This window comes from Hibiscus syriacus, unplaced genomic scaffold (genome assembly GCF_006381635.1).
Source record: "Hibiscus syriacus cultivar Baekdansim isolate YM2019G1 unplaced genomic scaffold, ASM638163v2 tig00010263_pilon, whole genome shotgun sequence".
Taxonomy (NCBI): domain Eukaryota; kingdom Viridiplantae; phylum Streptophyta; class Magnoliopsida; order Malvales; family Malvaceae; genus Hibiscus; species Hibiscus syriacus.
Window position 1 is genome coordinate 818,829 of NW_024062210.1, and position 26,962 is coordinate 845,790.

A 26,962-nucleotide genomic window follows, 5' to 3' on the forward strand; every position below is an offset into this window, starting at 1 on the left:
ACCTCTAGAAATAACAATAATCATTTGTTTAACCACTAGGGTTATTTGATTCATGTATATAACATTCTTTTCAACTCTTTTGTTATTATTTTTTATCTTTTTACATAATACTTAAATTACTTATTATTTTAAATGTTAAAAAAGTATATATATATATATATATAAATCCTTAGACAGAGTATATAGGATCCTATTGAATTTACATTTTTTTAATATCTTTCAATAGTTTTTTAAATTAAATTTGAGTAATTCGTGAGTAAATATTTTTCATGTATATTTCCCTCAAGAGTAAACATTAATGCACATATAAATATAGTCTCAGAAGTGAAAACATGAAGCACCAGAACACAAAACCCTAGTTGTTTAGGCCACAAAAAGACTCAAAATTTGGTTCAACTCACCAAAAGATTATCAATATTTGTATTTGAAATACCAAAATTGACTAGACTCAAGTGAATTCAAATCCAATTGCTTGGATGAATTTACCACCGGCAAGATCATAAGAGCAACTCGGCAATCTGAACGGCGTTGAGTGCAGCTCCCTTGCGTACTTGGTCACCACAAACAAAGATGTCCAACCTATTATAAAATTTTGTACTTGTGTTTAAGAATGAGCTAACAGTGAAAGTTCTTTCTTTTAAATGTAGGAAAATGAGAAATGTTACCCATGATTGCCTTCTTGAGAAACATCTTGGCGTATCCGGCCGACTGCAACATCATCTTTGTTTGATACCTCCAATGGGGTAGGGAAGTGATTAGAAGCCCGATCATCAATAACTACTACCCCCGGAGCAGTTTTCAAAATTTCTCTCGCTGTGTCCTGATCAATTACCAAATAAAGAGTAGAGATAAAACCGTGGGTATATTTATCATCAAGTTATATCAACATAGAATCTCAATAAGTATAAGCTCGCATGGATAACTTAACGCGGATATTCCAGATAGTTCGAGGTCCAAGTTTACTACTTGTACATTTTCTTGTTGAAACCAATATGATGCAATAACATAAATAATAGTTTTCCCCAAGAATGTGGCTTGAAAGTATGATTATAAGATGTTTCTACAATTTCTAATTTTTTCTTGTTCTAAATCGTAAAAGTCGAATAAAAACAACAATAAATGTAAATTCTTTCCAAATAATTAAAAAGCTGAAAGAAAAAAGTTGCTAAAAACTCATAAATACAAGTAAAATGTAAGAAACCCTAAATCTCATTGCCTAAAAACAATTAAAAAAGTGCTTCAAAACTTGAAAGATGATGTAATGCATATTAAAAGCATATGACTAGCTATAATGACAAGTGAAATGTCAGGCTTTTTATATTACTATCATTTTACTGATGATAGAATTGTAAATCTACAATTTATTAAAATATTACCTCATCGAGGGGCTTCTCAAACTGAAGATTCATACTCTCAGCATGTGCTCGCATCACAGGTACTCGGATACATGTGGCAGTGACTTTAACATTCATGTCATTCTGAGACAGAAAGGAAAGGACAATCATGCAAATCGGAACATGCTTCTCTTTTATGACTTTCCTTCACAAGTGAAAATCCAAAGGTAAAGGGTGTATTTGTATGATTTTATACATACAGAACACTAATTACTTACCCAGATTTTCCTCGTCTCATTTACCATTTTCATTTCTTCTTCGTTATACCCATTCTCAAGAACTGGGGCATTATGTGAGAACAAATTAAAAGCATACTGCGTAAATAAAAGAAACAAGAGAAAGTTAAGATGTGTTGCTAGACGAAAAGATATTCTCAAATTTACGGATAACGTAATACACATACATACTTGTTGCTTAAAGATATTACAAGTTGGCGGTTTCCCTTCCAAGACCTAAAATAATGCAGAAATGAATCAATTTATAACAAAAAATAGTAAAACTCTGATATAAAAAGGGGGGAAAAAAGAAGGAAAAAGGAAACTGAATCAAATAACCTCACGGGTTTGCAGCTCAAGCTCATGCATAGCACCAGCACCAGCACCACTAGCTGCCTGATATGTACTGACCACCATACGAGTCACCTGCAACATGTCATGAATAGAATCAATAATTGAACCAACGTTTAGGTTGCTTGATGAGGGCAGTGAAACTGGCAAAAGCTCCAAACACTATCATACAAATTTGAAACATATAGGTTTCATTCTCAATATCTCATAAAAATTTCACACTATAAAATACAAACAACACTATCATACTAATTGAAGCTCTCATTATTCATTTCTTATCTTGTATCATTTCCAAACAATAACTTATTCATCTTACTTCAAGCTCACTATGTCTTCGGTTTCTTCGTAAAATTTGGAAACAGTTCCTTAATTCATGATTCTATATTACTTTTGTTTTGTATTCTAAGATTTTATGATAAAGTTTGCCACCAAAATATACATTTCAATCTACGTTACTCCAACTCAAAGAGTCGGACTGAGCATGCATCAAAATTTTGTTGTTCTATATAGTTGGAGGGTGGTATTCCCATTTTCATTCTCATGTATCAGAAATGGTGTAAAAACTCTATTTCTTAGTAAAATTTGCAAACATTCCCTTCATTTTTAAGAGTATGTTGCTCAGAATCTGCAAACTGTTTATAAGTTATAACCGAAACATTAAATCATCATCAATAAAATCCAAACAAAAACCCAGAAGGCAGCCTCAAACAAACAATGCAAAGCTAAATTCTACAATAAATCTACCAATAAAACGCTTAAATATTTTGAAGTCAATAACACAAAGAAGGGAACTTTTTATCCTACACCTTAGCATGGCGATGAAGAGGAGTAGCAGCCATTAAGCAGATAATGGTAGAACAGTTGGGGTTTGCAATCAAAGCACCTTTTTTCTTACCAACTTTAATCCCATCCATTGCTTCCGGATTCACTTCCGGGATAACTAAAGGCACTCCATCAACCATTCGAAACGCCGAGCTATTATCCACCACGATGGCGCCTTTATCCACCGCAATGGGACCGAACTGTTTACTTATAGACCCACCGGCACTAAAAAGAGCGATGTCAACATCGTCGAAGCTGTCGGCGGTTAGTTCCTGGACGGTAAAGGTGCGGTCTTGGAAGGAAACGGACTTACCAGCGGAGCGTTTGGAGGCGAGGAGCTTGAGGGAACGGTAAGGGAAGTCGCGGTCGGAGAGTACGGAAAGGAATTCTTGGCCAACAGCGCCAGTGACGCCTACGACGGCGATGGATGGGCCAGACTCTTGGAGAGACATGCGAACCTTGGCGGGGTATTTTCGGGTTTGGAGTTTGGGTTTTGAGGTTGAAAGAAGATGGGCTTTGAGAGTGTAGCTGAGAGAAGCCATTTTTGAGTTAGAAGCGTTGTGAGATACTGAGATGGCAAGGAGTCGTAGACAAGGCGATGAAGAACGGGATGGCGGCGGCGGGTGGATTGATTGTGTCTACACAGACCAGGTCCTTTAAACTTTGATTTGGTGTGACCTCTGAGTTGTTTACGGTGAAATTAAATATTTAATCAATCATCTATTCTCACAATTCAATAACATTAACATTCCAGCTCAAATTACAATACTCAATTAACATTTATCTATTAACATTATTTCGAAATTTATTTATAAATCATATTTATTTATTTCAAAACATATAATTCTAGAAATATTTTAATCATTTTGAACCTTTACAAGTTACAGACCTTTTTAAATTTTATAGAGCCATCACAAGTTCAAATAAATTATTATTCAAATTTAAAGCTTTTATAACTGTCGATGTCAATGCTTTTCCCATGGAATTTTTTTTAATGAACTCTCCTCACCACGTAAGTTGTAGACTCAACAAATTAAATTAAAACATGATCATCATTAAACTTAAACTTATTTTTAATTATTTTGTTTTTTCCATATTAGAATTATATTTCCATCTCTTGTTCAACCTCTTAATCTCCTCTCCCCCCTCTTCGTTAACCATAATCATCATCGTCGGCATAATCTCTTCATTAAATCTCAAATCTTATTCTGTGTTTTCTTCTTAAATGCATCTTTGATTAAGCTAAAATATCTAGTCTGAAACTATCTTTAATTTTTTTCTTTTATGTCTTTGATAACCAACTGTCGCGGACATCGCTGCCAGTACTACAACAACAATAACCCCAAAACTGTTCTTCATAGACGTAAAATGTATTAAATACAACATTATTTAAGTTGCAAGCATGGAAAATAAGGAACGAAAGAAAGTGATAGTGACTATGGTGATTGTGGTTAACAAAAGGATAGGAAGGTATAGTTAAAATATTGAAGAAAGATAGAGATTTAATGCTAATATGAAAATAAATAATTAATTAAAAAGGCTTAATACAAAAATAAGTGTCTAAAACTTTACATCAAAAAAATTTAATATCTAAAGAAATTTTCGCTAAAAATAAACGCTTGATGTTTTCATCAAAAAAATTTAAGTGTCTGGACCATAACGACCATTAAATTTGACCGTCATGTGACATATGTTTTGGTAATTTTAAGATTTTATTTAAAAAAATATTTTATTAAAAAAAACAGCCCACGTGACCATTCAGCACCTCCTTCTCCCCTTCCATAGTCACCGACCGGCCAGCCGCGACCGTCACTGCCGTAAGAAAGATTTTAACAACTTAATGATCAATAATAAAACTGTATTAAAAAGGACGCACACAAAAAAAAAAATAACATTAATAACAACTTAACCGTAAAAAAGATTTGACAACCAAAATATAAAAAAAGCGACAATATTTGATGACCATTTACCCCTGTTATAAACTGTATTAAAAAGGAAGCACATAAAATAAAACAAAACCCAAACACATACAATAAATCAAGACAATCCAGAAGATTTCCCCGCGAAAAAAAGAAATTTGGCCCATATGCCTCCACCACAATGTTATCTACAACCACGGACCATCCATCCATCCAATTTATTCCTTATTCTCCAAGTTTAGAGATTAAAGAAAGAATTCAGGCAATCATCCCACCATTGCTAGCACAACCAAAAGCTTCCAAACGGTTACCACTCAATAATAGATATAGTTTTAAATGTTAATACAATACACATTTCAGCAATCACATCTGCAGATTCAAACAAGATAGAAGGTTCTTGTTATGTGCTTATATCGAACAACTCGAAACCATAGGAGAGGATGCAAAAACCTACAAATTTGAAGCACAAACCTTGTTTGTTTCACTTAACTTCGCTGAGCAAAACAAAGAGCTCGTCATCTGTAATTGCTCCCTTTTCCATAGCCCTTTCCAGAGCACTTAATCCACCACCATCTTTAATCGTCGACAATGCGCCTCTGTGTAGTATTGGAAAATTAAAACAGCTTAACCAAGAGCGATAAATAAATAAATAAATAAAAACATTATATTAATGATGATATATTAATCATATGAAACAGGGTTATCCAATAATGTGGTATGTGAGTAAAGCATCCATCTCCAGAATAGGGTGCGCCAACATGAAATTTCAATTGAAGTTAATCCAGGCAATTAAGCCACAATACTTCTAACAGCTCTGCCACAAATAGCTTCTCCATTACTCTACAATTCTCTAATCAAACTAGAACAGATTCGGTGGGATTTGAACATTTGGTCACATTTGATGCGGGATGCAGCATGCATACACCCGCACCACTGACAGATCTCTCTACCAAAGACATCTCATGCATGTGGCACGCACCATTTTGCCATATGGTGTTATAGTGCTCCCAAGTCCACGTGATACTATATCTCCAAAGGGGCTCTAACACCATTCATATGGTGAAGGTGTATCAACGCCCAACATTTTATGTAAATAAACTAGAGTGGCCTGAGGATATATAAAAGGGTGATTAACTCCCAAATAGGCCAGTATTTGTGGTCGAAACCCAAGCTTGTAATGAGAGTTATCAAAACCACTGTGGAGGTACCCAGATAACCGTTTTGCAGATTGGCCTGAAGAGCTGTCTGCAGGTGTATACTAAATCCCAAATAAGATGTGACTAAAGAAATCTCAAGCATATATACAGGGTAAAGTTAGTATCAATCATTTGGTGGTTTGGACTTGAGACATGCTTTGATGGTGTCATCTATTTGTCAGAAATATCAGATTTCTTGTAGATAAGTAAATTTTTTTTTGCTCGACATGTGGATATAAGTTTAAAATATGAAGCCTACCTTCTTAGTAGAAGTTTTGCCAGTTGGTTGTTCCCTTTAGAAATGCAATGCTGCAAAGGAGTCCTGCCATGGAAGTCGCGCATATTTATATCAGCACCAAATTGCAGCAACAGCTCCACCATCGCAGGATTGCCATATTGGCATGCCAGATGCAAAATCGAACAACCTTGTAAACAATTCCTCGGTTCGTTTGAATCCTTGATTCTTGGGCAGGTTGATGGATCATACTGTTCCCTTTTGTCAACTTTGTTGATATCATGTGATGAATCTTGTGCATCAACAACATGGTGATACAACTCAATGGTAAAAACATCATCAAAGGAAGTCTTTACAATATTGGTGTCTGATATTGCAATTAGACGATATACTTCTCGCAACTTATCACTCTCAACTGCTTGCCAAATGTTTGCAGAGTTTGAAAGATCTCCATGTTGCATTGCATCTCTGACGATTAGCAATTTCTCTACATACTGGTTAAGAGAAGGAACAATGTTAGGTTTGTAATGGAAATCACAGTATTTCTTATCATAGTAGTGTGGGAGATGAAAGAGAAAGATTAATATGAACAAAAATAATTCACATTTATGAAAAATTGCAATCATCTAAAGGGAACAGGTATATGTGCAAGTTCACCTGCTTTTCAGAAGTGAACATGAATGTTAATTGGGGTATCAGGGACCAACAATCCAACTTGAGATGATCTTGAACACAAAGGAATATCATATCCTAACAACGGTTTATTCCTTTCTTGCATAAAAGGCCAAATAATCCACCGATCAATTTAAAAATGATTACAAGTAGAAGAAGACTATTATCACCACAACGACTTAAAAGGAGGCGATTATGCAGAAGTTCCTTGCTGACTGAAAAAACCAGTCAATTGCCCCTTAAATTAAATGGCTAGTGCAAGGAGACGAATTTTGATGCATGGACATCTTGAGAAATAGAAATCCAACAAAATACCTTAGCATAAACATATTTCTCTCTATGGGAAAGCGGATCTTTGGAGCATGGTTTTGTTATTGATGTGCCAAGAGCATTTGATTCATCCACTCTGCAAAGAATTACATTTTAACATGAAACGGAAAACTGTTTACTGTACCTATAACACAATTAAGCGAACAGCCGAACCATTATTGACCATCAGTTCAACCATATCGCTTTCATCTCCACAAATTCACTCTTTCAGAACTTAACAGATTATCATGCTAACATATCTAACAAAAACAGTGCATCTTTTAAAAAAGTTTGGAACACGTTTTAGGAAGAAAGGATGAAAGCAAAGAATATGACAAAATGAAAGGATGAGGATTTTACTTTTTCCAAAAACAAAATAGAACCAAGCAAAACAAAAGAGAAAAAGATATTAAACCCAAAATCAATATAAGTTTTTCCAATTCAAAGTTCATACTGAAATAGCTTTAGAAATTAACAGATTAGCCAGTGGTATCACTTTCATTTTCCTGTTAACCTAAGGAAATCTTACCTCTCATTCAGGAGTGAACCTTCCCATACAGAGTTGCAGTAAACATTACCCAGAGAACGAAATAATTCCACAATTGAAGGTTCCCACACTTTGACATCTAGTGTCAGAGATCTCACCTATAAAGAGAAAAAAGAGATTTATTTTATTGAAGAGTCTTAAAATGAATAATAGAAATTTCTTTCTGTCAACCTCCTCCTCCTTATTCGTTCCTTTTTTTTTTGAGGTTATTTGTTCTTTTGACTCCTAAAATTTTCTTATTTTGCTTTTTTTTTTTATAAAAAGGAAGGCCTCATTAAAAACCCCCTTCATAACCGTCAAGCAACAAAGACTCAACGGACATTGGAAGGAGGAAAAGAGTGCCTTAGAAATTATATTGCATAAGAACCAAGTACAATAAGAACACACTACCACCAAAAAATCTATGGCAGCCCACTCAACACCGTGCAAAACAGCACAATACATGCATGTGTTAATACCCTACACAAAAACTACCTCCTAGATTACTCAACCAGATACAAACATATACCATGCCCAAAGCTGCCAGCTAAAACCAATAATACAAAATCAACAACCCTTGTTAAAATAGAAAGGGAAGTTTAATTCAACTAAAAAATTCAGAGTTTGGAACTTAACAGCATGACTCATACAGTTCATATTTTCACAGCAACACTACAATGACATAAAAGTTATTTGGATGTATAATAGGTTTGAAATTGTACAACAGATTATCCCAAAAGCCTGCTGCAGCACCCAAAAGTGTAGAAAATAAAGGAAACTAAACATATTCTCCTGACATGATTCATTTCACCCATACATCATAGGAAAACTACTCAAGGCAATTGCAGAAAAGCTAGTTGAAAGTATAGAAGCAGATTTTAAATTGTACAAAATATTCTACTAACAGATAGGTACAACCCAAAAAAGTTGGAAAAGAACAGAAGTAAATACTTTAAGAAACCATAATGTAGAATTCAATTCAACAATCTAAAATATTTCATCTAAAGTTCAGTTTCAAGAAACCAAATGCGGGAAGTGTAATACCTAAAATAACAAGAAGATTAGTAAGAAGAAACCATTACTGCTACCTAAAGCCCTTCGATATCTCTACTATAGGAATAAAATTTATGTAGTATTAAAATAACTACATCACAGCTAACAGTGGACATTAATTTTTAGTAATACCAAAGAGCATAACCTAAATGTTTCAAGGAAACCTTACACAGGTTGAACACCGAATATAGATTATTAACTATAAATTGAAAACCAACAAAACAAAATTAAAAAAATGGTCATAAGGTCTTTTACTCTTCTTTGAAGAAAAAATTGCACCTTTGAAATGTGTACACCAAGATTACGGTGAACACCAGAACATTCAATGCAAAATAATATGCCAAGATTAAGAGATGCCCAATCTGGTTCAGGAGCATTGCATTCTGCACAAACATCATTTCCAGGAACTTCTCTGAAGACAGCAAAGACGGGATCTGCTCTGTTGCCAATCCGGTCAATCCCTAAAGGAGGAAGGCTCTTAGATGACCTAGCATTAGAAGAAGCTCTGCGAGTATAATCATTATTATCCAGGAGCTTTTTTCCCAAATGCAGCCACAACAGACAACCAAATCACTATTAGTAGTAGCAATTAATGAGAACTGTTGTTTCAAAATCACAAAAAATAGAAAAGGAATGGCTTTAAAGGGAAAAAAGAAAAAGAACCTGCTGCCTGATACGATAGTTGAAAAGAGATGTAATAACTGCAGTTATTTTATTAACCCAGTCCATTCTATCAGCCCCATTTTCAGCCTGCCCAGAACAGTGACAAAAAGTGCTAGCACAATCATCATGAGGAAAACAATACTAGCTAGCCTAATTTACAAAGTGCGAAAATATTGTCTTTTGGTTCATCACATTTTACTTATCTAATTTAAATACAATTGAAGTAATTGTTTCACAAGTAAGTTCGAACAAGGGATTTGACACATGCTTCTTTCTCTTTTAAGGGCACAAGATCATGGCATCAATCATTAGGAGTTCAAACTTTGGTTAATCTTAAATAGCTACAATTAAGGTTTCATGAGATAATTTACAGTACACTTAAAGTCACAAGCAAAAATCCCAAAATAACAGTAATAAAGCTAATACTATATGTAGTCAGCTAAATGTATCATAATGTGATTTTGACATGCTTTAAATATCAGTGATAAGTTTAGAAAATGTGAAACAAAAATGATTCGAATGACCGATCAATATCACCTGCAATGTGTATGTTTTCAGTGGAGATATGATCCTGAAGCAAAGCCTTAAATCTGTATCTTCTGCGTCCATCTTTATGGTTGAAATACGAAGATCAATGGGACGGTAGCCCAGAGCTTCTTCATTAAACGATGATGACCTATTATGATTTGCACGAAATCTTGAAAATACACCACTATTGTGTTCAGCTGAACCAGCATACTGATGGAGAGAACCCTAGGAATAAAGAAGATGAAGTAAAATATACCTCATCAAGATCATTTTCATTTCATTTTCAAATAGATTTACTGTCTAACCTAAGACTATGCAATGCATGTTTCATGGAACCATTTATCGGATGCAACTACTACACACTTCATCCTTGTTGCATTTCAATTTCAACTTAACTCTAATATCTGCATATCTAAAGAAAATATAGGAGAAAACATGAAACCAGCAGTCAAAAATTTAGTGGGCCATCAGGCTGCCAATAATTTGAAGAAAAAAAAGATAATTACAATAGCTAAAAACACTAAATCAAAAGCCAATTAGGGGGAAATGAACCACTAGAGTATACTATCTGCGCTTTCAAGTTGTACATAAAGTTCTCCTCTATAAAATATTCATAAAGAGAAAAACAAGGGAAATAACATATAGCAATTGAAACTTGGGCTTAATAGCCTGTAAAAACTTTTACTCTAAAATATTAAAGGAGGGGTTCTGACCGATAAACACCACTGAAAAAGCAGTTATAATCAGAGCAAGTTCAAATCAACATTTTACCATGAAGTATACTCATGCAACTTAGAGTCCTTTCTCTCTCTAGCAGCTAAACATAAAATTTTACAACAAACCATAATAATGCAACTTAGAAGCCTTCTTCCTAATGAATGAGGAACTAAAACGATTTTGAAGAACTGGCTGGAAAACAAGAATAAATATGCCTTCTAACTTTTCAGCAGCTAGACACAGCAACTTCGTAATTTTGAGCATATCCAGACTACAAGGAATTTTGAGTTAATAAGAGAGAAGAGAATAGATAATAAATATATGAAGTGCTTTGATAGGAATTACAGTCTCCCCTGTTAAAATTTGAGTTTCTTGACACACATTTTATCACTACAGCTAAAGGATTATTTGAAAAATCATGTAAAATTACATTAGTCATTCACATTTCTCTCCAAATCTAACCAAATGGAGGGATAAAAATGAGGCTAAGAGAAACTGAAGTCTTCTCTTTTCACTTGTGAACTTGTTATGTGAATGAAATCAATAATCTCTCCATTTCACTTCTTTTCGCTATATATTTTCTCAATCTGAAAGACACTGTTATAGCACAACAAAACCATTTAAACACGTATTATCTTGTCACTCCCTCAAATTTGTCAAAACAATTGGTTAACAAGCATCAAGACCAAAATCCAGATACAAGTTCCCATTATCCATAATCATATTTAAAAGACAAAATGTCCCACGATAAATCATTGAACATGATCAACCAAGGACAGTAATAAAGTAAAGATAACATACCATTGGTTCAATACCCTTATTCCTATAATAGTATAAAGTTCCTTGACTGTCAAGTACAAAGAACCTCCTCTTCCAATCTCCCCTCAAACTAGAAGGACGTTTCAACAAATATCCTTGTTTGATTATCTCAACCTGTAAAATGAATTAAAAAGGAAAATATCATTTCATCCTCCAAAATAAACTGTTGATCAAATAAACACGATGCCAATATGATAAAATCAGAAAACGGAAAGATATGAATACTACTAACTCACCTCCCCATTTGTAAAAGACTGCATGATTGCCTCTATGTTTTTGTCTGTGTTCTTGCCAATAACGTGAATGCCACCAGTACTTGTCGAAGGCTCTATGTTACCAGAAGCTCGCAAAGCATCTATCTCAGCTTGGGTCCTGAATTCTTGAATACGTTTTTCAAGCGTATCTTTCTCAGCATTTGCTAATTCTTTTGCTTGTTGAGCATATGTCAATACCTGTTATATAAATCCATATTAAATTAATTTAATTTAGAGGACAGAAAAGTTAAGCAAATGGTATCTAAGAATCACCATTTTAAGATGAAAAGAGTGCTTCTGTTCTACGCACAATGCAAGACCATCAAACAGAAACATGCATGTAAATTATGCATTTACATAACAGAGGACATAAATCAATATCTACAATTGCATTCAGAAGATGAAATCTATTTTACATGGATTTGGTAAAAATGTCAGATGATATGCACCAATATGTCACATTTGTCTTTTTCTATAAGTTTTGGACTCAAGAATATGACCAAGTGTGCAACTTTAGGATATTGTACGTGGACACTTAAAATTACAAAAATATAGAATTATTTGTTAAAAAAACTGAAAAGACTCCTAACACAACTCTTTTAAAATATTTGTGCTGGGCCAATATGAAGAATGCATATTAATTGGGCCTATGCTGCTGACCCAAAATCACATTTAATTTTAAACTGTACTGGCCTAGTTTAAAACTGTGAGTTTGCATTCTCGTGGTATTTTATTACTAGGAATTCCAAAGGACATTAAAAACAAAATCCATAGAACTTTAATTAAAGAAGCCATGGTAACCCCTTCAATCCCGAATCTATTAGTCTTCCTCCAAATATTTTAGTTTATTACTCGTATTATTATTTGATCATTTCCCTCCCTTTCTCTTCTTTTCTTGCTCTATCTTTACTATCATCGGATGTTTCATTGCTTCCTCTTTCTTCTGTGTTACTTGATCCTTTGTAAGTGTAAATTTATAGTCAAAACTGAGTATAATCTTTTGGGTTTAAAGATTTTTGGTTTGATTTCAAAACAAAATCCTCGAGCGCAACAGTTTTTATTAAGCCAGCAAACCCAGTATCAGCTCAACATGTTAACTCCCAAAAGAAGTAAAGAACACAAACAAGAATACAGCTATGTCCAACACTTTATAACAGAAAACATTTCTGATCGTATGGTTGAAAAAGGAAAATGGTTGTGCAAGCAAAATCCAACACTATCCATATTTCATAGGTTCATGGCTAATAGCAGAGCCAACTTTCCACGGAAGATTATTTTGAAACCATTGATTCTACTGACTACATGTCTTTAACTTATTTTTAACACCATGGCAGAATCCGCATTAATTGATTAATAAAGTTAACTGGCAGTGAGAATCAACATTTCTTTTTTTCTTCCCAAATAAACAATGAGATCTATTACCTGGTGAATAAATGGTTCCAACTGGTTCAATAATTCATACCCCTATGACAAGCAACCAATCATATTCAGTTGACAAACACAACTTGTATAACTAGCAAAAATTAAAATAAAATTAGTCAAAAAAGAAATACAAACCAGCTTAAAATATCTAAGGTGGCCGTCCATAATTGCACTTATAGATTCTAGAAACTCATACTTCTTTTTTGCTTCAATATTCATTAGAGAATTTACCTGTTTTCCTTAAACCAAAAACAAAAGTCACCAAGCCACGCATGGAAAAATATTGATATTTGAACACAAATAAACAGGGAGCTTTGCAGCCAAAGTAAACATACTAAATTGAAGCGGTTTCTCTCAAAAGCTGATTTTGAATTCTCCAGATCCTGTCAAAAGCAAAACCCAATCCAACCCAGAGCACAAGCCAGGTTAGTTTAATTAGGGAAAAAAACCAACTGCACTCTATAAACAAGGTTGGAAGTTCAAGAGAACACAAGAGATGCAGACCATGTTATGGTATAATCAGAACAAAAAAGGCATTCATTACCAAAAAAACAAAGCCAATCTTGGAGAAGTAGTGGTATTTACTTATAGGGTCTCGGAAGGAAAGTTTAAGACTTGCATCTAATGGATATCTAAAATTTGCAACTAATGTTCAGGATTGTACCTAATGGACTCAAATGTATTTAAAATTTTGTCAATGCAGACCAAGTATGAGCTATCAGATACTAGAGACAACATGATTGGTGCCTATACAGAAAATACCAGATTGTATAAACATTCCATCCAGGTAACTGGAAACATACTTTCTTCATATAAAGGTAAGCAAAGAGGAAGGCAGAACATCAGGGTATATAGTTTAGACTTTAAATACAAAATAAGTACAATAATTACAAGCTAAAATGATATCAGATCAATAATCAAGAGAAATATGTGAGAGAAAAGTGAACCAGATTCAGCAATAATAGAAAAGTGAGAGAACTGGCAGAACACAGAGCATAGTAAAATAATGTCATCTCTCAGCCTTCTTTAAAACATTTGTGAAGTCAATATTACAGATGGAAAGAACATACCTCTTCTAGCATCACAACAATATCTTCTGGTGTATTCTTCTTCAAAGACACAAACTTTTCACGTGCCTAGCAAAACAAAGCATTTGGTAAAAGGCATTATCTATTACAAAAATCAAGGAAGATGATGCTTTTAATAGTCTTATATGCTTTTAATAGACTATATAAAATTTTAGAGGAAAAGTAGCTAATATTTAAAACTTCTATATATCCATCTGCATTACTTTTGAAATCTAGGAATATGTATTAGTATACCCACTAGAGAACTTATTTAGAAATGAGACATATTCAATAATGTTTGATACACAACATTGAAGACAGTAAACCAGCAATAAATATATTTGATGCAAAGAATATTCTGAGTTTAGAACACACAAGAAATTTCATCAAGTTGCTGATTTCATTTCTCTGTTATTCACTTCTATTGGATAGCTCTTCATTTAGAAGAATTCTGAGGTAGTACATAAAACATAGTCTGTACCCAATAATTGGTCTGTTCCAAAATTTACTTGAGATGACCTCAAAAGTAAATAGGAGAAAGAGAGAGAAACAGTGAAGGAGATTCAAACTGTTGTTAATATGAAAACCCAAAAAATTAACTTCATGTCAAAAAGGAAGTTTCTGTAGTCTTAATACCTGAGCATATCCAGTCCTAGCTTTGTCAAATCGCTGACGAGCCTCCTGAAAAAGATACGAGGACAGGAGCTGTTAGGTAAAGTGGGAGGGCAAGATGAATAAAGACATGTATTTATCTCCACATTCTAATCTAATTAGCAAAAAAATAGCTTCATAAAAAATGTTGAGCTACTTTGATAATGAATGTAATCAATCTGTTTTCTCATCTGATTCATTCTCCACCTTGCGCACCCAACCACCAAACTCCTACCATCAGAATTTATTGTATCCTGACAAGACATCTCAAGCCATACTGCAAATATTTAGCATCCACAATTATCAAGAACTAAATCCAATATGTTCATCCACTAGGAGTTCTTATGTGGGAAATATACACTCTCCTAAGAATCAGTAATGTCCATAACTTGGATAAGAAACACTGTAATATGTCCTGGGAAAAATGGAATATAATATGGCTCAGTATTCGGTTCTATTCAGTTGAGAGTCCTATTTTTCCCAACATTCTGAGTTCAATATTCCAAAGTGGATTACTGAATTTAGTTAGAGATGGCTCTATTATCAAGACAATAAGAAAAAAAAAAAGAGAGGCAAATTTAATCTAAAATATCACATGGGAAAAGTAAAGGATACATATTCTTAGGCTAACAGCAAACTACGTGGATAAATAATATGGTAGGATAATGGAAAAGGATAAGATTCAACCCAGAAACAAGTGAGACAAGAGAAAACATAAAATGCAAACCACAAAAGTAAAAAGAAGACAAAAGATTGATGTTTTACCTTATCTAAACATAGCACATGAATAGACTAAAGAAAACATGATGAGTAATTAGGTTTGCCTTGGAACCAAGTGGGTTGTTTAACAAAAACACAATCATTCCAAGTCATCCAAAACACCTAGATCAAATTTAAAGATTCACAAGAAAACCCAAGTAAAGTGTGGCAATCATTGACAACCCCGGTGCAAACACATCCAATTTTTAATGCAAAATCTCAACAAGGGAGTAATCAAATTAATCTCAGTGACTCGGACTATGGAAATGTGGCAAGGAAAGTGTGGCAATCATTGCATCCCAAGGAAACAAGCACATCCAATTTTCAAGTCCAAAAGGATGACCAAATTGATGCCATACAATGTACCGAGATCAAATTTCAAGATACACACCAAGGAAACAAACACATCTAATTTTCAATTCAAAATGGATGATCAAATTGATGTCATACAACATATCTAGATCAAATTTAAAGCTTCACAACAAAACCCAGGGAAAGTGTGGCAATCATTGACAACTCCTGGTGCAAGCACACCCAATTTTCAATGCAAAATCTAAACAAGGGAGTAATCAAGTTAATCCCCGTGACTCAGACTATGGTAATGTGGCAAGTTAATAACAACTTCAATTTCAAATTGATGATCAAAAACACCAAAATTAGAAAAAATGAAACCAAAAATGAGATAGTGACTGAATTAACTTCACCTTTGCATCTTGCAAATCGACAGTTGTAAAGTGCATTAGCCGATCAATTAAAACATGCTCCACCTGTAATGGATTATTCAAATTTCAAATTCTGAAACAAAAATGAGCTCCCCAATGGCATGATGTAAATGTTAATATTGACTCTCCGATATAAGAGTTGTTTTAAACTAAAATTGTGCCTGTCTGCAGTTATGCTTCAAGTGACCTCAAGATTGTTAGCATTCATGCATAACATATTCAATGCTCAGTAATACTACTATATTAAAGAGCAAGGTAACCTAACCAAATTGACACAAAGACATCAGACAACAAACGAAGAATTTAGAAAGTAGTTGCCTATGTAGAAACTACCATGTTAAATACTTTTTTAGAACAACCTACAATCTGATCAGGTGAATCTATTTGTGGTAGAGAATATATTTCATAAGACTGTAATAAGGGACAGGTATCATACATATGTGCAATTAGGCAACGGTCCTTGATTTTATCACATGTCAGCTTATTTCCACATTGAAGTTCAGTTAAAGGAGTTGATACCTTGTATAGTTGACCTTTATGAACACAAATTTTAAAGGTACATGATATCAATCACCTAGAAGCTTATATTCTGATTAAGTATTTCTAAATGCATTGACTATGACATCAGACACAATATTTCTATTTAATTTCATCAACAAATATTTCATGAATGGTTTATAACATTAAACGACTTAAAGTTAGAAATATATACAAGCATAACAATACTTAGAGATCTATATATATACCTGAGGCACCAACACTATGTAATCATGCACAATCAAGTTAAATAAAAAGGAAACTTTAATGTTGCCAAAGAAAAATAACATTAAGTAAAATGTTGGTAACAAACCAGATACATTTGGAATAAGCACTAATAAGACAAAGACTACGCAACCCGGTCTTATTCAACAGTATAAGAAACAATTGCTTTTTGTAGATGGCAAATGAATACCCACTTGTGAACAAAGCAACTCCTTATAGCTAGCAAGCTCACGAAAGGCATTGATGAACTTGGACATAACTGGCCCTACAAAAGGAAACATTTTTATAAAATTAAGGTTGAATCTTCAATCTTTCAGCAAGGTAAATTATATCTTCAACAGCACATCTTTGAAATCAGGAACATAATTTTCTCTTTCATTTTACATCTTAGTCTTCAATAAGTAACTTAACGGACCAACAGGATAATCTCCCTATCTTCTTCCAGCAGGAAACTCAGCCATCAGATGAGTTGTAGCCAGCAAAAACAAAGAGTATGAACATAACACGGACCAAAACTTGCCAGCAGCCAAACAATGAAACAATAAAACATAGACCACTCTTTCACCAGAGCCTTTTCAAAATTTAAAAAATAAAGGCTTAGATACCCTATGCCGTCTCAATTAAAAATCTCCTGAAGCAAAAGTTCCAAGCAGCTTCCAAACAAAGATCTTAAAAGGTGCCATGGCATTCAAGACACTAATCTAAATAAATATTTGACAAGCACCAGCATCAGCAAAATGTCATAGAGCATAAAGCAACTTATCCTGGTTCAATTTTTGGGGAGTTTTCATGGGTCAGAGGTTACTCGGGTTACTGAAAAGTAAAATCCTCCTAGCTAAATTAATGGGACTATAGCTTCTTTCCCCAGCTAAACAAGCAACTAAAAGACAAAAGCTTCACTGGTCATTAATAATGGTAGAATAGGTTATTAGATTTCTCCTCATCTGAAACACAGAGAAAAGGTAATTTTATAGAAGCTTCTAATTATCATTGTCTTCCAACCTCATTTTTCATATCAGCCACACAACTTCATAAGAAATTATTGGAATATTTTTCTAAAAAATTAAGACCTCAACTGGTTCACCTAAAACCTCAATCGGTTCACCTAGCTCCCGACTCTTGAATAGGAAACATCTTCTACTGAACAAGAATATCTTGGGATTAGCTGGAGAGCTAGATGTATCCACTTATGATCCAACCTTGCTCAAACTTCAGACCCAAGAGCTCTACCTTTAAAGTAAAAAAAAAATCAAATATGTGGCTTCAAGCCTACATCAACCACTCTGAATAAAAGTAAATATTCTAAACATTCACTAAGTAATCTGAAAACTAACTTCATTCCCACCCAATTACATCTCCTAACATTTCTTTGCCTTTATATTTAAATACATTATACTGTAAAAAGATGAACTTAAGGATATAGATGCAACTCAAGTGGTGAGAAAAAAATCACCATTTAATAAAATTTGTTGTGCAAAATGGCAAAAGGAAAATTTGCTAGAATAGGTTATTAGATTTCTCCTCATCTGAAACACAGAGAAAAGGTAATTTTATAGAAGCTTCTAATTATCATTGTCTTCCAACCTCATTTTTCATATCAGCCACACAACTTCATAAGAAATTATTGGAATATTTTTCTAAAAAATTAAGACCTCAACTGGTTCACCTAAAACCTCAATCGGTTCACCTAGCTCCCGACTCTTGAATAGGAAACATCTTCTACTGAACAAGAATATCTTGGGATTAGCTGGAGAGCTAGATGTATCCACTTATGATCCAACCTCGCTCAAACTTCAGACCCAAGAGCTCTACCTTTAAAGTAAAAAAATCAAATATGTGGCTTCAAGCCTACATCAACCACTCTGAATAAAAGTTAATATTCTAAACATTCACCAAGTAATCTGAAAACTAACTTCATTCCCACCCAATTACATCTCCTAACATTTCTTTGCCTTTATATTTAAATACATTATACTGTAAAAAGATGAACTTAAGGATATAGATGCAACTCAAGTGGTGAGAAAAAAATCACCATTTAATAAAATTTGTTGTGCAAAATGGCAAAAGGAAAATTTGCTGAATGGCTTTTGGCTTTCTGCCATTGATTATATACAGTAGTTTACACAAGAAATGTTAATTTGACGTCAGAAACACACAAACATGCAGAGTATGATGAAGATTACATTCATATCCAGTAATTGACAAAACTGGTAACAATAGAAGAAAAGGTTGTTGACATTAACTAGTAAAAAACAACTCAACTAACTGGAGATGTAGTCAAAAGAATTGAATAGAAAGAGACATTGGCTACCTCCTATGGACGCACTAATAGGATCATCTTGTCCGCAACCAAATACTTCTAAAGAATCAGCAAAGCTATTGTCTGCATTATATGCTTCTCCAAGAGCTGTTCTGCAAAGGAAATAGAGACAGAGCAAAATAAATAGATAAATATATATGTAAAGAGAATGAGTGAAAGATATTAGATAATTCTTCTTATGTTTTACAATTTAAGTCACTAAAGTGAGCCCTTGAGCCTTGTTACATCCTTTTATTTTATTGGTTTTGGGCAATAAAACTATTTAATGTTTGTTATTACAGCTGAAATTATATAACAAGAACAGAGAGAGTGCAAATTAAAGATTAGATGCTAATGGAAATAAGACAACAAAGATGCATTTGTATTGTATACTAAAATTTGAACCCAAAATCTAGCCCCAAACTTGCTAAGAAATTGATGCTTTTGCATGGAACTTTGAGCACATTTAAAACATATTGTCAATCTATGTTACTCAAACTTGAGTGTCGGTGTCAGATAGGGTATTCATCCGGAAAAGATATGTTCAAACTTCTAAAAGCTTTTGAATATATTCAGATATTCATGCATAAATGATCACTAAAGAAAAATGAGCAAGGCAATCAATCAGAACTGCACTAATATACTAAGAACGTAGCTTACTAGTCAGAAATCATAAGTCTCCATAAATTATAACAGAAAATAATTTAATCCATGCATTTGTAGCATAAGTAAATAAGTGAAAATAGAATGAGAAAAAAATGCACACCTATACGTTATACTTCCCTGGGTCAGCATTTGACAGCGGCTTTTCAATTCATCAGCCATGGACTCTAGAGAACATATCTGTTCAATCAAAAAACACAACAGGTTTACTTTTCAGAAATAAAGAATATTGGAATGACAAACTGCCAATCAACGCAGATTCAATGGAAATTTGATTACTCGGTAAACAGAAGAAAATCAATGAAACGGATTCACACGCGATTGATTGACTAATAAACGAATTTGAAAATATCGATAAACAAATAAATATAATTCTAGAATCACAAATGTTAAAGAATATCGAATTCCGGAGATACCTGTTTTTGAAACATGGGGGAATCTTCTAGCTTGATAAACGCCGCCATTGCTAGTTTGCTTCTTTTCTCCGAAACTCGACACTGCAAAATCTCAGGATCTCACTCTCGGATCCAGAAACGAATATCTTAGAAAGCAATTTCTTGTCGCTGTTGATTTTTTTGTTGTTGTTGTTGCTGATAATTTGTCGCTGTTGAATTAAATTATAAAGAAATCATAACTTAACGTTTGGTGGATATGAAATTTCATTTGTTTGCAGACCAGGGGTCTCTCTCCGGGTCTATATATTGTGGGCTCAAAACTGAGTCCATATTGAATCGGGCCTTTATAGTTTACATATTTTTTTTTTCTAAATTTAGATATTATCAGTTTGAACTACATATATTTGATATTACAGATCCATGCGATTTGTAAACCTTTATCTGAATCCTAGAATTCAACTTGTAAAACATTAGTGAATTTTACGCTTTTATAAAATCCTAGCAACCAGTTACCATCGCAAACCCAGCTAAAGATTTTCTTCACTTTATGGGATTTGTAGTTAACTTCATATAATGAAAGTTTCGTTGAGAGTGCAACCTTTCCAGGTTGATCTGAATGTTTTCTTACGTATGAAATGATAAAATCTAAACCCTAAACTCGAAACTCTAAAATCGAAGTGAACTCGATTCAACACAATCGAAATAGAACTAAAAGTTCAATAAATAAAACTATTCCCACCATGAAAGTAGCTTTAACATTCTAAACATGCAATTAAAAAAATAGTAAAAGACTTTACATTACAATTCTAAATGGTTGAAGAATAGTTTAAATGGGAAAAAAATACATAACTAAATTCAATGGCCTACCAAATCTAAGCTGTCACAGCCTTTTTTTATATGCTTAGATGTTCCTCTCTAGGCAAGCTCTGAACAGTGTCCGACCACCGTCCCGGGGAATGATCGCTACTGTTTGACGATACATGAGCCTCGGCCCTCACATCTTTTATCATCTTCAAAACTTCCCTCATTGCAGGCCGGTTATCCGGTGCAATCGCAATGCAGGTCATTGCAACGTTCAAGAGAGCTTGAAGCTTCCCTTCGGATGCTTCGTTACCAGAGTTAGGCTCATCGCCGGACTCAGTCTCTTCTTCTCGGACCGTCCGTACCCATGCAGGAATATCCAAACCGTGTTCTTGTACAAGGTCCTGGAATGGAGTTTTGCCTGTTAAGAGCTCCAGGAGAAGGACACCAAAGCTGTAAACATCAGCCGGTTGAGTCGACGATTTCCGGATGTCCCTGCATTCGGGTGCCTTGTAGTAAAATGTAGCGGCACTAGGTTCTCCGACTGAGTCGGTATCTCGGAACATAGTGAGACCGTAATCTGTGAGGCAAGATTCGAAATCAGGACCTAGTAACACATTAGAGGATTTCAAATTCCCGTGAGTTAGGCCTGGATTTTGGTGAATATAAAGCAATCCAGTAGCCAAATCCTCAGCTATTTTCAGACATGATGTCCAATGAAGAGGCTTTCCACTACCACAATTTCTCGTTCCTACAAGGAAAGTCAATAAAATAGGTTAAAACTTGAGGGGGCGTATTATTATAAATGTTAAAATTTGAATCTCAAACGAAACATATTCGAATATCAGTACGAAAGTATAGTTCCTTAAATGTATATAAAAATATGATAAACTATGTATTTAACCACTCACTTATTTCAACAATTTCATCTTACCTAACGTTGTTCAGTTTTGTTCATCCGTGGTAAAAAAAATTCCAGACATAATATTTTTTTTATTATTTTCAAAGATAATGCGACATTACCCAATGATGACATGTCAATATCATCATTAATTTTTAAACGGTAGTTGACCAGAATGGAACAAAGTATGATTTTGAGGGAAAAATAGTTAGATGACTAAAACAAAATTGTAATAATAGATAGCTGACTAAATATGTAATTTGGCCTGGAAAATATTAAATATGTATTATGCAATATACATACTTATATTGAATGCAACGAGCTCGAATGCAAAATAATGCAGAGTGGGGCAACCGACAACAATAACATGCTGGGGTGGTCAGACTCAATGAGTTGTCATATTATAGCAATTCACCCTTTTAGAAGTTCAGCTTTGTTTAAAAATGGCTAAAAATGGCCGTCCCTTTTTCTCATATGTATGGGATAAGGGGAGGTAAGATAGTAGGCTACCCTCAAAATCAGATTGAAATCAGTTTCCGTAAGAGACCTCTGAATAAACAAGTCACCCTCAACACACGAATTTCCTTTATATATATCAAATTTCAAAGGAAAAAAAGAAAATGCCATATCTCAAATATTTCCATGAATTTGGTTTTTTATTTAATTAAAAGAATATTTACTGAAACGCTTTCAAATTATTTCTTTTCTAAGAAAAGAAAAATAACCCCTTGAACAAAAAACAAAAAGAAAATTAACCCAATAATAATAGAAACAAAGAGGCTTTTAAGCAAATGTGGGCCTTGGACTGTACGCAAATAAAAAAACACACGAGGTACTTACTTTCCAGGAAACACACTAAACAGTCGGCAATATCATGCACGGAATCAATATAAAAATAATTGAAATATAATAAAAATGATATAAATATATACATTTTCAAAAATTAAAACTATTAAATATACAATTCGTTAAATGACATAACACGGCCAAACTAGTTTACCAACGAGGGCATAAGCAATCTATGTCCATCTGATTATTATTAATATTTTAAAAGATAGATATAAAAGTTTATAGTATTTAAATATATCCGTTTCATTCAAATTTTAAACCTTTTTTTCAACAAAGACCACCATTTTTGTCGAGATCTCCCCCAGGGCCCTACTTCACTTTATTAACAGGAATTTAACTCTTTTTTTCCTTTAAGATTAAAAAAGACAAATAAATACATGTCTTTAAATAATTATTATTGCATATTATGCCCTAAACACATGTCTTTTCAACTCTTTGGCTTCCCATTTATTGTTCTCGAAGTTCAAGGTTCAAAAGAAGAAAACTGCTTGAAACTTAAAAGGGACTAATAAATACACTGTGACGAGAAGGGTTATAAATTATTTAAAATTTGAAAATTCTATAAAGTTTTATGTATTCAATTTGATTTGATTCCACTTTGATTATATTATTTTAATTAAATAATCTTAAAAATAGAAACACATAAGAAACAGAAATAGTCGAATAAACGAAATTCGATAGTCACCGACGTACCGTGGATGAGAGAATAGAGGCTTCCGTTGGGGAAATAATCGTACACGAGCAAGCGTTCCTCTTTGGCTTGGAAATAAGCTCTAAGCGGGACCAAGTTAGGATGTCTGAGCCGTCCGATCAAATCCACGTGTCTCTTAAACTCCTCTAATCTCGGATATCTAGCATCTTTCAACCTTTTCACGGTCACGATGAACCCGGATTCCATCACCGCTTTGTACGTACTCCCCATCGTACCCCTCCCCAATGTCTCCGCCGATGCCTTCAGCAGATCTTCTAAGCTGTAATTCATTTGCTGATCGCCTGTGCCCAAGAACACCAAACTCCCTAGACCCTCACTCTCCCAAAACCCCCCTTGTTTCCCACTGTTATTACTTCCCATGCCACCACTCCCTCCACCGCCGCCGCTCACCGCCTCTTCTCCTTCCATCCCTTCCACATTAGCAACCCCTTTGCTTTTAACATCCTTTCCCTTTCTTCCCCCTTTGCAAGCAAAACAAACCAAAAACACACAAATAAGTAGCAGAGAAAACCCGCCTGCAACGCTTCCTATTATAATCTTGATCAAGTTGGAATGCTTTCTCGATTTGGGACTCGACACATTGGGGTAAATGGGACTCATTGCCGGTCCGAAATTGATCGTTCGACATGGGTTTTCAATCTGTTCGCCGCAAAGATCAATGTTACCAGAAAACGAAGAAATGTTGAACCGAACCAGAGCTGAGGTCACAGGGATTTGACCGTGGAGTTGGTTGTTTGAAACATTGAAGAATCTAAGACCGGTTTGGTTCAAAGCTGGAATTGCACCTTTGAACTCATTGTCTTGCAAGTAAAGAGTGTACAATCTTTTGAGGTTGAGTAAAGAAGCAGGAATTCGACCCGTGATTCGGTTACCGGACAAAACAATGGTTTTCAACCGATGTAAGCTCGTAATGGATTCTGGGAATTCGCCGGTGAAGTTGTTGTCGTTGAGAAAAAGGGATTTGAGATTGACTAAGCCGGAAAGGTCAGGGATTTGGCCGGAAATGGAGTTGCTTTTGAAACTGAGAACCCGAATTTGATCCAACCGGTTCAAGCTCTGTTCATCTAAGGAACCAGTTAAGTTTAAGTGTTCCAAAACAAGTTTTGTAACTCGTCCGTTTAAGCATTCCTTGATTCCTTTCCATGCACATACATTGGTCCCTTTCCATGGCAATGAGTTGAAAGGATCAATGGACGATTTCAGGGCCAAAAGTGCCTCTGCATCCCCTGATCTGACAACCGGGATAAGAGAAACGAAAATGGTGAAGACGAAGAAGGAAAGAAAGCAGTACCTTGACACAAAAGGTTCCATTTTTCGAGCCCAATGATCTTCAACTCATCGTATTTAAAACATTTGTTTTCCAAAAATAAAACACCCAAAATCCCCGCTATTCACCAAAATCACAGCCCGAACTCCTAATCTTCAGATCCACCATTGAAAAGCCCTGAGAAAAAACCCCACCACACTGGCATTTATGGTGAAAGAGGATTGGGAGCGGCTACATTGGCATTGCAATGGTGAAATAGGTTTTACTGCTGTCTCGAACTCGTTATTTGCAAAACTCACGGACAACGCAGCGTAATCTTCACGTGAAATCTGAGAACTCGCAGACCATAATATTATATGTATTTTCAACTTATGGATTCTATTATATTCCCGAAACTGCAGTATCTAGAAAATAAACAAACTTTTAAAAAATGAGTCAAATTTATAAATAATTTTGGGCTGCTCAAACGTCGTTTACCATTGTTGGAACTTCGATAATCATGGGATCCAATATTGCCCCCCATTTTCATTTGATAGTTTGTTGAATGATACATAGAAAGCTGGCATTTTTCTCACTGCTTAATCATTCTGCTAAAACCAGCAACGGCCCAGAACTTGAAAATCTTCAATCAAATGATTGGAGCAACCAAAAATCATTAAAAAAATATAAAGAAATTTACTAATGCCATATATAATCAAAAACAGTAAGAACACCATCCTTTGTCAGATCAAAATCAACTTTTTTTTCCTTTGAAAAGAAAAGAAGACTTTGAGAAAAACAAAAACATGTAAGGAGTTTCAGAGGTAGAGAGAATAGATGTACCTGCGTTGAATTCAATAACTCAAGAGAGAGAAGCTGAGTTTCTGAGTAGACTCGAGAAATGGGTGAGGGAATTGAAAGCCAATGCGGATGAAGAGAGACAGTAATAATGTTGAGCTTCTCATGCCATTCAAAAAATGCTTAATTGCCTGACATATGTATTATTTATTGAGATACACGTGGCAAAAGTTGTTTAATGAAAAGTGAGCTTCCTCTTTTATTTATAAAGTTTAAAAAAACAATTATTTTCTTAAATAAATTAAAGTATTTATATCTTAATAATTTTTTATATGAATTATTGTGTGACTTATCGGAAGTTAAAAGCAATTTTGGGTTGATTTTTCTGAAGTAAAATAGTAAACCATATTTTATATTTTTCGACAAGCAAAGTCATAAATATATGGGTAAATTATTTATTTTGTCCCTCAATTATTACTATATTTTCGTTTTAGTAATCAAACAATTTTTAATAAATTTATCACTAATATTACGTTTTTTATTCTAGTCATTGATCATTAAATTTTGGCTTAAGGGTAACTTTTACCCCTGTAGTAAATCCAAATTATTAATTTCATCTCTATCGTATTTTCGTATCAATTTAACTCTTGAAGTTATTTAATTGCATCATATCATATCGTTAATCGTTTTAACTATCGGAAGCGTTAGTTTCTACTAATGTAGATACTAATTGTTTCCACATCAATCAATATTATTGACATGACTTGATGATGACATGACATTTATTAAAAATAAAAATATTTTAAATATTAGAACCATAAATTTCTAACCCATTACAAGACATAATCAGACCATCAACATTTATGGCCTCAGAACAGTAAATGAACCCAATCGATTCATCAATCCTATCCAATCGATGGTTTAACGACATACAACCGAATACTCATCTACCTAAACTCTTGGTAAACTTTCACCAAACCAATAGCTATAGCAGACGATTGATGGCCTCCTCAACAACAGTCACGCCCTCGATCGACGATGACAACTGCAACCATAGTTGTCCTTATCTTTCACATGGCTACCTGCAAAGTAATAACCCCAAAATCAACATTAATCAAAGCAGGAAGAAGAGAAATAAAAAGGTCAACAGGGTGAGTTTATCATTTTTCGACGATCTAGACGTTGGTTGGAAGATCTGTGTGGTAGAAAGGTTGGAATGGCATCAAGGAGCAACATTATGTG

At 34.2% G+C, this 26,962-nt stretch overlaps 3 protein-coding genes across 6 annotated transcripts; all 3 read right to left on the reverse strand.

The window, feature by feature from the left end:
• Nucleotides 1–253: 253 nt before the first annotated feature.
• On the reverse strand, nucleotides 254–3,415 carry LOC120203737 (aspartate-semialdehyde dehydrogenase-like). The gene is made up of 7 exons (XM_039203924.1): nucleotides 2,767–3,415; nucleotides 1,949–2,035; nucleotides 1,802–1,846; nucleotides 1,613–1,708; nucleotides 1,377–1,478; nucleotides 666–820; nucleotides 254–579 (listed from the first exon to the last, which is right to left on the reverse strand). The coding sequence occupies exons 1-7, from the start codon at nucleotides 3,322–3,324 to the stop codon at nucleotides 498–500; spliced, it is 1,125 nt and encodes a 374-aa protein (XP_039059855.1). The 5' UTR covers nucleotides 3,325–3,415; the 3' UTR covers nucleotides 254–497.
• A 1,712-nt stretch (nucleotides 3,416–5,127) lies between these two features.
• LOC120203738 (ADP-ribosylation factor GTPase-activating protein AGD4-like) lies at nucleotides 5,128–20,595 on the reverse strand. 4 transcript variants are annotated; one of them, XM_039203925.1, is made up of 19 exons: nucleotides 20,435–20,595; nucleotides 20,122–20,198; nucleotides 19,368–19,468; nucleotides 17,251–17,321; nucleotides 16,277–16,339; nucleotides 14,799–14,843; nucleotides 14,166–14,231; nucleotides 13,431–13,478; nucleotides 13,231–13,326; nucleotides 13,096–13,137; nucleotides 11,656–11,874; nucleotides 11,402–11,533; nucleotides 9,893–10,108; nucleotides 9,356–9,442; nucleotides 8,972–9,226; nucleotides 7,643–7,758; nucleotides 7,120–7,210; nucleotides 6,157–6,626; nucleotides 5,128–5,297 (listed from the first exon to the last, which is right to left on the reverse strand). In XM_039203925.1, the coding sequence occupies exons 1-19, from the start codon at nucleotides 20,480–20,482 to the stop codon at nucleotides 5,183–5,185; spliced, it is 2,358 nt and encodes a 785-aa protein (XP_039059856.1). In that variant the 5' UTR covers nucleotides 20,483–20,595; the 3' UTR covers nucleotides 5,128–5,182. The 4 variants fall into 4 exon arrangements, with proteins under 4 accessions (XP_039059856.1, XP_039059859.1, XP_039059857.1 ...); XM_039203928.1 differs by having other exon boundaries at nucleotides 19,368–19,463; nucleotides 20,435–20,500; XM_039203926.1 differs by having other exon boundaries at nucleotides 11,656–11,871; nucleotides 20,435–20,482.
• Nucleotides 20,596–21,125: 530 nt separating this feature from the next.
• Nucleotides 21,126–25,002, reverse strand: LOC120203739 (inactive leucine-rich repeat receptor-like serine/threonine-protein kinase At1g60630). The gene is made up of 2 exons (XM_039203930.1): nucleotides 23,658–25,002; nucleotides 21,126–21,965 (listed from the first exon to the last, which is right to left on the reverse strand). The coding sequence occupies exons 1-2, from the start codon at nucleotides 24,985–24,987 to the stop codon at nucleotides 21,307–21,309; spliced, it is 1,989 nt and encodes a 662-aa protein (XP_039059861.1). The 5' UTR covers nucleotides 24,988–25,002; the 3' UTR covers nucleotides 21,126–21,306.
• Between the last annotated feature and the right edge of the window lie 1,960 nt (nucleotides 25,003–26,962).